Source organism: Trichechus manatus, unplaced genomic scaffold (genome assembly GCF_000243295.1).
Source record: "Trichechus manatus latirostris isolate Lorelei unplaced genomic scaffold, TriManLat1.0 scaffold00027, whole genome shotgun sequence".
Lineage (NCBI taxonomy): Eukaryota > Metazoa > Chordata > Mammalia > Sirenia > Trichechidae > Trichechus > Trichechus manatus.
Window position 1 is genome coordinate 5,208,370 of NW_004443963.1, and position 12,582 is coordinate 5,220,951.

The 12,582-nt window shown below is 40.0% G+C and overlaps 1 protein-coding gene across 1 annotated transcript; it reads right to left on the reverse strand.

Moving 5' to 3' along the window:
• Positions 1-4,147: 4,147 nt before the first annotated feature.
• Positions 4,148-11,147, reverse strand: LOC101360310 (uncharacterized protein C12orf73). The gene is made up of 2 exons (XM_004374013.2): positions 9,556-11,147; positions 4,148-4,696 (listed from the first exon to the last, which is right to left on the reverse strand). The coding sequence occupies exons 1-2, from the start codon at positions 9,661-9,663 to the stop codon at positions 4,604-4,606; spliced, it is 201 nt and encodes a 66-aa protein (XP_004374070.1). The 5' UTR covers positions 9,664-11,147; the 3' UTR covers positions 4,148-4,603.
• Positions 11,148-12,582: the final 1,435 nt, after the last annotated feature.

Below are 12,582 nucleotides of genomic sequence, written 5' to 3' on the forward strand. Positions count from 1 at the left end.
ATGAGAAGCCTAGGGGGCAGTGAGTTGAAGATAATGGTGATGGAATAATTTGGAAAAGGATAGTGAGAATAGCAGCACAACTGGAAGAATGTAATCAATGTCACTGAATTGTACATGTAGAAACTTTTGAAATGGTGTTAACTTTGGCTATGTATATTTTCACCAAAAAAAGGTCCTCCAAGGTCGAGAAGGGGAGTGTTGACATGTCATGGGGTTGTTAACCAATGTCATAAAATGATATGTGTACTGACTGTTTAATGAGAAACTATTTGTTCGTAAACCTTCATTTAAAGTACAATAAAAAAAAAATTTAAAAATTCTACATTTCCATTGCTTCCAGCAGGAAGCAAAAGGCATTGTACTCCCTCATTTTTTAACAAAACAAGCATCTATGTCATATACACCTTGCACAAAAGCTGTTTGACCTAATTTAGTTATCAAACAAGTTGCAATGAGTCTTAGACTACTTTTTTAAACAGCTTTATTGAGCTGTAATCTTGTACTACTTTTAATTTTTGGTTTATGTATGTCACAGATTTGGTTCTCCAGGAAGCACTCTCAGATGGAGTTTAGTGTACAGGATGTTATATAAGGAATGCCCTTGGGATTGATGCCTGTGAAAGGAAGGGAAATGGGATTGGGCAGAGGGAGAAGATGAGCTATAGTGCAGGTCCAAAGGCAGCCTCAGCCAACCCCATGTGAAGTTCTGGAGCTCAAACAGGGCTCATAAGAGCTGCCCCTGCCCATGTTGTGCTGACATGGCAAGGCCTTTCTACTTTTCACCTCGATCAGTCACTGGATGTGGAAGGACGCAGGAAGGATGTGACTTTGAGTGAGGCTGCTCTGCAGCTGAGACAGTCCCCGCAGGGATGACACCTGAAGGCTGTCCACTGACAACCTGCCTAGTGCTGGGGTGACAAGCCTTTCCTTGAGGAGGAATCTGGGTGGTACACTTCCATGCCCACTACAATGTATATTTTTCACAATAGGTCAACCTCAAAAAAAGGAGAAAAAGATATTTTGGTGAAAGTCACTTAGAATCAACACTTAATGCAATAAAGATGGCATTTTTACTTTAGGTATAAAATTTTAATAGCTATAAAAAAGTTTTTCATCTTTATTAAGTCATTGTCTTGTGGGAGACTTGAGTGCAAATCATAACTCTTTTACTCAGTAGCCAGACCAATCACTCTTTGTACCTGTAATTATGGGGGGGTTTAAAGTATGGCCCACTGCATTCATCCACAGTGAGGGTCCTCCCCATGTGCACAAATTGGATCCATGGGCAGATCTTTCTTCATGCAAAGAGTGAGCGATGCCCCAGCCCTTCATTCTGGAAACTGATGTGGGGGCTCCTCAGTGATATCTACTCAGTGAGTGCATTATCAAAGCTCAAAAATTTGGTGCGCATATATTAAAGTTAGTAGAGAACTAGAATTTGGCAATGTCAATTTAGCAATGAGAAAGAAAATGTCCATCTACCAAGTTCAATTAATTAAATTAGTTCATAATTTAAAAACAAGAATTTTATTCTTGATTTAAACTAGATCAAGACAACCCATAAAGTATCCTTCCTGAAATCTTTGGGAACTCCAACTCTATCTCACACGATATTCAAAACTAAAATGAGAAGTTAGGACCTAGATTTGCAGTACTAAATTAGTCTAGGAAACCATTTATAATTCCTTTAATTTAAAAACAAGAAAAATTAAAAAGTTCTCAAACTTCTGAGTCCTGGAAAATGGGAGAAAAAAAAATTTCAAAAATTCAAATTGACAAGAAAAGACCAAATTTACTGGTCTGACAGACACTGGAGGAAGCCCCGAGACTATGACCTCCAGACACTTTTCTAATTTAGAACTGAAGCCACTCCCGAAGCCCACTTTTCAAAGATTAGACAGGCCTAAAAAACAAACAGTAACACATGAAGAACGTGCTTCTACACGAGACCAAATGGGCAATCCCTGCCCAAAAGCAAGACAGGAAGGCAGGAAGGGACAGGACCTGGGTGAACGGACACAGGGAACCTGGACTAGAAAATGGGAGAGTGCTGTCACATTGTGGGGATTGCAACCAATGTCACAAAACAACGTGTATGAATTTCTGAATGAGAAACTAACTTGAGCTGTAAAATTTCACCTAAAGCACACACACACACAAAATTGTCAAACTTCTTCTCAAAACCAAACAATAGTTTAGCTTAACTAGTAAAAAATGTCTACATTGAGCATTATGCTCTTTTAAGATCTATCTATATGGGATCAAAGTGACAACAGCAACTAGGAAGATTAGATAGGAACTTAGGCAACAGGGAGTTTAGGTTAATGGGGGAGAAACAACTCAGAAAAGGAGGGTGAGAATGGTTACACAACTCAAAGAATGTGATCAATGTCACTGATGGTAGAAACTGTTGAATTGGTGTATGTTTTGCTGTGTATATTCTCAACAATAAAATAAAATTAAAAAACAAAGGTGAGAATGTAGCAGGGCAGGGAAACTAGATCAATGAAAATGAAACAACCAGAACGAAAAAATGAGAATGTTCATGCACTTCAAAGAATGTACCCATTGTCACTGTAACCATCTGTGTAGAAGTTGTTGAATGAGAACCTAAACTGCTGTGTAAACCTTCACCAAAAACACAATAAAATATTATTTAAAAAAAAAAAGGTTGTCAAACTTCTTCCAGTCCTACATAAAATCCTTGCAACTGGCAGCTATGGCAAGCTTCACCATTTGTATACAATTTTTTTTTTTTTTTAACTGTGCTTTAAAGTTTACAGCGCAAGCTAATTTCTCATACAAAAATTTATACACATATTGTTTTGTGACATTAGTTGCAGTCCCTATGACAGCACACTCCCCTTTCCACCCCAAGTTTCCCATGTTTATTCAACAAGCTCCTGTCCCTTCCTGCCTTCTCATCTTGCCCACAGACAGGAGCTGCCCTTTTGGTCTCATATATCTGCTTGAACTAAGAAGCACGCTCTTCACGAGTACTATTTTATGTTTTATAGTCCAGTCTAATCTTTCTTTGAAGAGTGGGCTTCAGGAGTAGTTTTAGTTCTGGGTGAACAGAGAATCCAGGGGCCATGGCTTTGAGCGTTCCTGCAGTCTCAGTCAGACCATTAAGTCTGGTCTTTTTATGTGAATTTGAGTTCTGCTCCACGCTTTTCTCCTATTCCATCAGGGACTCTCTGTTCTGTTCCCTGTCAGGGCAGCCCTTGGTGATAGCCACGCACCATCTAGTTCTTCTGGTCTCAGGCTGATGGAGTCTCTTGTTTATGTGGCCGTTTTGTCTCTTGGGTTTTTTTTTTTTTTCCCAAGAAAAAAGTATTCAGTACATGGAAGCTATGAACTTTGAGCCATAGGAGGTAAAATGAAGGTCACAGGAAATAAATAGCATGCAAATGGCAAGCTGTCTCAACTCAAAACTCCATCTTCAGAACGCTGGGCCCTTTCACTGGAGAGAGCCTCGTTGTGATGGAAGCATCTGATAACGCACCAAATGGCATGGCAGCAGAGAACAAATGAGAAGACTTTGCATACGAGGCTGGAAATAAACTGCTTCGTTTATATTGTTAAACTGAAAAGGGCACTGACTCCGGAGAGTGAAACAAAGGGTTTTGTTGGCATTTAGGGGTTTTAACATTTAAGGTTTCAACTCTGACCCCAAAGATCCATACCATGTAACAATTTATTAACTGGCTAAGAAGTAAGCCTAACCATCATCTTTATGCAGAATTCTAAAAAATGTCTTTTGGAAAAATAGCCCTGATCAGAAAGCCAACTATTCTATATTTTTTTTTTCCATATTTATAGACTCAGTAAAAGGCTAAAATGCTCACTTACATTTTTTGGCTATTTTAAAATATATTTTATCAGAAAAATTAAATGCCAAGGTGGTTTCTCAAATTAAGGAATACAGAACCTGTGATAGTCCAAACCAAACCAAACCTGTGTCCATTGAGTCGATTCCAACTCACAGCAACCCTGCAAGACAGAGCAGAACTGCCCCATACGGTTTCCAGGAAGTGGCTGATGGATTCAAACTGCTGACCCTTTGGTTAACAACCATATATCTCTTAACCACTGTGCCACCAGGGCTCCCTGATAGTCCAAGAAACTTCAAACTTCGACTGTTTCAACTTACTACAGTTTAGTAGATACAGTACTTTCTACTATTTAGAGAGATACTAATTTCACACCATAAACATTCATTATCAATGTCACTTTTATTATAGTTCATTTATGATTCCCATTCACCATTATAATCAAAGCTTATTCAGAAAAATAAACCAGAATGATAACGCAGAAGACATTGCAAATACTATATCTCACATAATACTGAAAACTATATATCTCCCACACCACATTCAAGAAGCTGATGATACAAGCTTTGGCAGTTTTCAAGATATACTGGCCAAGCCACAGTTAATTCTCAATGGATAAGTTCTTATCTACTGAGCACCTCCTCTTGCAGTTAACATTGTATTAGGTTCATAAGGCAAGTAGTCTGACTTTCAATAAATTAAAAAATGTATGTTTGAGATTTACAATATTATTCACAGAATCCTTGGTATAGTTGTATTTTAGGCTTCTACTACTCAGAAATTTGAGGTTCGTGTTGTTTCTCTTTCAGTCCCAAAAGCTCCGTTTGGAGTTCTCCAGGCTTTGGTGGAATTTCAGGTATTGCCTACAAAAAAACAAAACAGAAAGCTTAGATGTGAGTGCTTTCTTAGACCTTAATTAAATATGACATGAAAGACTTCAAAGAAAGTAGAGTGTAAAAAAAGAACAAAAAGTCCCCTGCTACTCCATCATAAATCTTTATTATGAGAACCCATGGTTGATCTAAGTGCCTTTCCAGCTGTATATATTTATATGACTTTACCATCCTGGCAATGTCTTAAGTACTACAAGACTCACAGAGGGATAGTTTGTATCAATATCGATTTGCAGATTCACAATTTTTTTCACATTTGGAAATTCATTCATGCACTATATACTGACTGCCCACCATGTGCCTAGCACAAGAGATGAAGGAAAAAAACAACCTATTGCCATCGAGTCGATTCTCACTCACAGTGACCCTACAGGGTTTTCAAGGCTGTAAATCTTTGCAGAAGCAGATTGTCACATCTTTCTCCCACAGAGTAGCTGGTGGGTTCGAACAGTCAACTTTTAGATGAGCAGCTGAGTGCTTTAACCACTGTGCTACCAGGGCTCCTTCCAGCACAAGAGACAGGTATGAGGAATTCATTCATTCAAAAATATGAAGTACCTATTATGTGCAAACAAAAGGCAAAATCCCTGCCTTCAAAGAAGGAGCCTGAGAAGGACTCCTGAAAAGGTGACTTTATTTTTTTTCTAATAGCTTTATTAAGATATAATGGACAAACCATACAACTCACCCACTTAAAATGTACAATTCAACAGCTTTAATATATTCAGAGTTGTACATTCATCACTACAACTTTAGAACATTTTCATCACAAGAAATCCGTTACCCATTAACAGTGATTCACCATCTCTACCCAACTCCACCAGCCCTACCCACTGGTGTCAGGTCAACTCTAACTCATAGCAACTTTATAGGACAGAGTAGAACTCTATGAAAATGCCCCACATTCAGAGCCAGTCAAAAAATGTGCTGAATGAATAAATCAACAGACTTTACTCAGGACTTTTAAAATAAGTCTTTTGTCAAACTATTTTACACAAAACTGCAAGATGACTCTGATGTAACTCCAATCATATCAGAAAAATTCAATAGCTTCCCAATGCCTAAAGTTCAAATACCTTGACCTGTCTCATTTTATCCTTTTATCTCCTAACGATTAATTGATCCTAAAGAAATAAACTAGTTTAGAAAAAGTGTGGGTTTTTTAGGTAGGGTAAAAGTAGAGGCAGGGAGGTCAGAGATGTACTGTTTAACAGCATTCTCATTTTGAAATGAAAATGACTTTCTAAAAAATCACTGATGAGGATTGGAATAAAAGCCAGAATAACTTGTTTGAACAATCTCCTCTCTTAAAACCAGCCCTAAGATTTTGAAATTGCAACCCCTTTACTACAAGCACAGTATGTGTGTTTCATGTTTGTTAAACTGTACACAATTTAAAAGGGCTATTCATTTTCCAATCAAGAAAGAACAAAAAGAAACTGTGAAATCACAAGTCCTATACAAATACACTAATAGCATGTTTCAATTTTCTACAAAGTATTCAAAACCACCCTCTTATATATATATATCTACATACACAGGCCCACATTTGGTGTGACTAGAATTTCCAGTACAATGTAAAACAAAAATGACAGATTTTTACTGAAAAAAAATAGCACTTTTATTTACATACTAAATATAAAAACCACAAAAACCAAACCAGTTTCCTGTCGAGCTCCAACTCATGGTGACCCTATGTGTTGCTGAGTAGAACCGTCTTCACATAGGGTTTTCAACGGCTGTGATCTTTCAGAAGCAGATCACCAGGCCTTTCTCCTGAGGTGCCTTTGGGTAGGTTCAAACCATCAACCTTTTGGTTAGTGGATGCTTACCATTTGCATCATCCAGAAACTCTAATATACTAAATATAATCAATTTTTTTTAAATGACTAGCAAGTTTATTGGTATTAAAAGTTTACCAATTATGGCATAAACCCATGCTACCAAGTCGATTCCATCTCATAGTGATCCTATAGGGCACAGCAGAACTGCCCAATAGGGTTTTCAAGGAGTGGCTGGTAGATTCAAACTGCCAACCTTTTGGTTAGCAGCCTGAACTGTTAACCACTGCCTCACCAGGGCTCCATACCAATTAAGGCAGAAGTTCTAAATAAATGTTTGTGTGTGTGAGTGTGTTTGGGAACCATCAAAAATGAAATGCTTTAAAATGAGTCCTGAGACTATGTCTTTTGACCTACTGTGCCTTCGGTAATAATGATACACGATAAGATTACAAATTAAGAAAAAGAGAACAAGGAAAAGTAAAACCCAAAGTAAACTGTACAGATATTGATTGGCCAATAAAATGAAGACCTTAGTCACTTCCTGTCACAAGCCCCAGTGACAGGATTTTTCACCTCCTGGAGAAAACGCAAAAGGAAAGCTCAAGCAAAAGGCACACTCTTTATCCAGGACAGAACATCTGCCTCAAGGCCTTGCCTCCTATCCTATTCAGATGAGCTAAGCTGGACAACTAGAAAAAAATGCACCCCTGATACTTCTCCCTTGAGTCTGCACTGAGTGAATGCCCTAGACAGCCACCATTCTCTCCTCTGCTCCAAACTGCACGCAGACCTTCTAGCTGTCCAGACTGAAGGACTCCTGGCAAGGCTGGTAGTTGTTACAAGAGTGACAGTGATTAGTGGAACAACACCAACAGACATAGGTAAAGAATCTAAGTTCCTCAAACTCTAGTAGAGCCTACAACTTCCTACACATAGCCAGACATCCCTGGCCTTCAAGTCACTACAAACCTGCCCCCCTGCCAGTGTGACTGCCCAGTCAGAGTGATGTGGTCTCAGGCCCTTCACTATGCCCCTTCTAGAGATACTGGCTTCGTGCTGCCTCCTCCAAAGGTACAAGTAGCTACTGGCAACAATCCTAACACATTCTCATGTGCTTATAATGACATGGGTGAATCAAAGGTCAATCTTCCAGGGTCAAATCCCAGGCATTCCTTTCTTTATAAGGTCTCCCTGATGCCTATTCCTGCACAAGCTAAGGGCTATTCTAAGCTTTTGTAGAAGCTTCTTACCCTCTTCTGTCTCCACTAGGTATCCTTGATGCTTCCCTAGAACTCCTAGAAGAGAAGCAGTCTGAAGCAGGAAGAAAGGGCTACTGCAGCACTGTCTGTACAAACTAAATACCACCTGTCAATAAGGGATTGATTAAATAATTTATGGAATATTCATTTTATGAAATACTACACAATGGTTAAAAAGATTTGATATAGGCAAATGCTCATACATTTAGACATTAATGAAATAAGCAATTTGCAGAGGAATGTGTATATGAACTATTTTAAAATTAATAAAGTATAAATTAAAATTAAAAAACCTCAGAAACTATGTACATGTGTGTGGAAAAATATACACCAACCAATAAACAAGACTCTCCTGTGGGAAACAGATTAAAGGAGGGGGTTGCAAATGGGGGAATTTTCACTTTTTATTCTACATACTTCAATTCAATCAACGTGAACTTTTTGCAAAGGCACTGATTTTATTAAAAGGAACCAAAAAGACGAACACCAAACAAAAAGCATGGGCTTCCTCAACTCAGTGACTCAAAAGTTATGTGACCTTGGGAAATCACCTTGACTCTTCTGAACCTCAGTTCCCTCATCTGAAAACAGGGAGAAATACCTCCAAAATTGTAATGACAACTGAAATTAGAAACACAAGCGGTTGGTTCTCAGTAAACGTTACCTGTGCAAGCAGGTTAAGACTCTTTTCTACACTGTGCTCTCAAACCACTCTATCCACACTTATAGTATAAAAGCACACTCCTGTGAAGGCTTGTAAGTACCTCCTACCTCCTATAAACCCCTTGCTCTCCTACAGGACAGAGCAGATCTGCCCCATAGGGTTTCTAAGGAGCAGCCAGTGGATTTGAACTACTGACCTTTTGGTTAGCAGCCATGCTCTTAACCACTGTGCCACCAGAACTCCAATAAGGCACCTTTAATTCCCAGTACTTAATTCAATGAATACTTATTAAAATTAAATTTCTCCTGCCTTTGAATGCCTATATTCAGCCATTTTTCATTCAACAAATATTTACTGACCATTTACTACATTCCAAGCTCTCTTCTAGGTGATTGAGACACAAAGGTGAACCAGACAGCCACAGTCCATTCCATGAGTTTATATTCCAGTGGAGGAGACAGAGAAAGACCAAGTAAACTAACGAATAAAATTCAGTGAAACCTGTGAGAGCGGGAACTCGATAGGGCTGTCTTGTTTTTCCCCAAGTTTTCCACCTTTGACAGGGTGCATGCAGCCTCACCACTTTTCTATCGCCGTTAGTGGAAAATATTTGCATTTTCCTTCGCTGACAGGTTACCGCCTTAAACGAGTTCTGGCTTTCGTAGGTTTCACTATAATTGCAAGTGGTGACAAGTGCTCTATGGAGGCAAGGGGCTGAGACAGGGCATAGCATTGGAGGTATCCTTCGGGAACTGTCCCGGAAAGCCTTGCTGGAGGGGACATTTCAGTAGAGACTTAAGTTTAGAAGGAAACCAAACCCAAGATGCGTAAGAAAAGTATTCTACGGAGAGAGAAAAGCAAAATCCCCGAGAGAGAAACTTGATGAATTTGAGAAACAGCATAGAGGCCGCTGAGGCTGAAACAGAGGAAACAAAGAGGTAGATGGTAGGGCCAACAGCAGGCAGGGGCCAGACTGTGGAAGACCACAAACCACGCACCGCTCTAAATGCAGTCGGGTGCCATCACAAGATTTTAAGCCCTGGGCAGATGTTACCCTAATTTCAAGACCACTTTTGCTGCTGTGAGGAGAATAGAGTGCTCTAGGGACCCTCCGGCACTCACCAGGTCGGGCCGGTAGTACCTGTGCACCGCTTCGGCCCCGGCGCACATGGCCAGGAGGCTGGCCGCGAACATTTTCAGGTAGGTGGGCCAGGGCACACCGGCGGGCATGGTCGGCAGGCTGGACGGGGAGTTCGGCCACAGGTTCACAGCCTAGCACTGAACGGCGCCGGGGCTGGGGCGCTTGGTAGCGCTGGAAACTACCCCAACAGCAACGTTGTGGGAAGTGCAGGGCCAAACGCCAGGGCTCTCTCCAGTCCCCGCGCCTCGGCTGCCTCACTTACGGAACAAGGGCGCGGACGTGACGAACACCTTTTCCAGGCCTAAGACCAGCTTTCAATCGTTTATTAGTGTGGGGGCTGGCCCTTTAGAACTTAAAGGCAGGTCTTGGTCAGCAAGCGGAAGACCGACACCAGGCAGTTTCCCCGCACTCCTTTATCTTGTACGAGAGGGACTGAGGCCGCTTTCCCCCGGACTTGCGCAGGCGCGCCCGTGAGAAGCTGTATGGCTTAGTGCACTCTTGCTAGACAGCTGTTCGGCAGGCAGGCGGAAGGAGGTGTGCTGCGACGCGCGAGAGCACCGCGCGGAGTCGGACTAATAGACCATCGGCTAGGGGCCGCGCCGGACAGGAAAGCGGGGGCACTAATGCTGCCGGCGTGAGCGTGTGACCCGGGCGGAAGTAGGGTACTGGGTTGCGGCCAGTGTCTACCCTTTTTTTGGAATTCCAAAACCTTTGCCAGTAGCAGCCGGCTGTTTTCACTACGGTCCCTATAGTTGGATTACCCTGGGAGACACCGAGTCTCAGGCTCGACTGGCTTATTGCATCATTTGCCGTTCACACGCAAAGAAAATTGCACATGTTTACTTTCTCGGGGTGGGTAGTGACTTGCACACTCAGCAGAGCATATAAAGTGAGGTCACACTGGAGTGTGCCAGGTTAAAAAACACTGTTCTTGAGAGCGGCGTCCTTTGATACCTGAAGTAGAGCTACAACCCAGGCAGCTACCCTTGTGCTGTGGTGCTTCAAAAAAAGAGGAAACCAGAAATAGAGGTTTTTAATCTGTGCATTTTTAAAATTAATATTTTCTAGAGCAGTTTTAGGTTTGCAGAAAGTAGAGTTTTCTTATACCTCCTTCCCATCTCCACACTGTTTTTGCTATTACTAAATCTTGCATTCCTGTGGTATGTTAGCTACAAGTGATGAGCTAATATTGATACGTTGTTACTATAAAGTCTATAGTTTACATTAGGGTTCACAGTTTGCGTTGTACAGTCCTATGAGTTTTGACAAATGCATCACAGTATCATACAGAATAGTTTCATTGCCCTGAAACTGCCCTATGCTCCACCTATTTACCCCTCACCCCCCAGACAACACCTGGCAATCACCTATCTTTCCAATGTCTCTAGAGTTTTGCCTTTTCCAGAAAGTTATTCATCCATTTTAAAAATTTGCTTTGACTGAATTGATTTTTATTTTAAAAAAAGTTGATGCGAGACTGATTCTGAAGGATTGAGATTGTAACATGAATCATGATACTCTGATGTGTTATATTTTTAAACAGTTTTATGGAAGTATATTTGACATGGCAATAACCTGCAGATATATAAAGTGCAGTTTGATGAGATTTGACATGTGTACACCCATGAAATCATCAATAAAGATAATGAACATATCCATCACCCAGAAAAGTTGCCTGGTACCTCTTTGTAATCCCTCCTTCCTACTGCCCCCCTTTCCCTGGGCAACCACTGATCTGCTTTCTATCATTCCAGATTAGTTTGCATTTTGTAGAATTTCATATAAATGGAATTATACAGTATTATTGTATTTTCTCTGACTTAGCATAATTATTTTGAGATTCATTCACGTTTTTGCATGTATCAATAATTCACTCCTTTTTACTATTGACTATCCATTGTATGTTCGTATCACAACAGGTTTATCCATTCACCTGTTTGTGGGCATTTGGGTTGTTTCCAAATTTTGGCTATTACAAATAATGCTACTATGAACATGTATAAGTCTTTGTATGGACATATGTTTTCATCTCTCTTGGGTAAATACCTAGAAGCAGAATGACTACAGCTTATGGCATGTCTATATTTAACTTTTTAGAAAACTGCCAGTTTTCCAAAGTAATTGTACCATTTTACATTCCGACCAGCAGTGTATGAGAATTCCAGTTCCTCCACATCCTCTGCAACACTGGTTAGTCTTTCTAATTTTAGCCATTCTAATAGTTGGATAATGGTATCTCACTTTGGTTTTAATTTGCATTTACATGATGACTAATGATGTTGAGCATCCTTTCGTGTATTTATTTGCCATCCGTGTCTGTTCAAATGTTTTGCCCATTTTTAAACTGGATTGTGTGTGTTTTTATTATAAGTTTTGAGTATTCTTTATTTATTCTAGATACAAGTCGTTTATCACATACACAATATGCAAATATTTTCTCCCAGTCTGTGGCTTTTTTCTTAACAGCGTCTTTTGAAGAGCAGACATTTTTTAATTTTGATAAAGTACAATTTATCAATTTTTTCTTTTGAATCACATCTAACCCAGGGTCACAAAGATTTTATCCTGTGTTTTCTTCTAGAACTTTTATGGTTTTATGTTTTACATTTAGGTCTATGATTCATTTTGAGCCAAGTTTTATATATGGTGCAAGGTATGGAGCCAAGTTTTATATATGGTGCAAGGTATGGATCCAAGTTCTTTTTTTTTTTGCGTATAGATATCCATTTGTTCCAGCACCATTTGTTGAAAAGACTATTCTTTCTCCACTGAATTGTCTTTACAGCTTTGTTGAAAACAAAGTCCTATTTCTGGACTCTATTCCATTAATATATTTGTCTATATTCGATGCCAATACCACACTGCCTTGATTATTATGGCCTTATAATAATTCTTAAAAATTAGGCAGTATTACATCTCACCCCGGCATTACTGGCACGAATCAAAAACACTGGAAATAACAAATGTTGGAGGGGCTGCGGGGAGATCGGAACTCTTACGCACTGCTG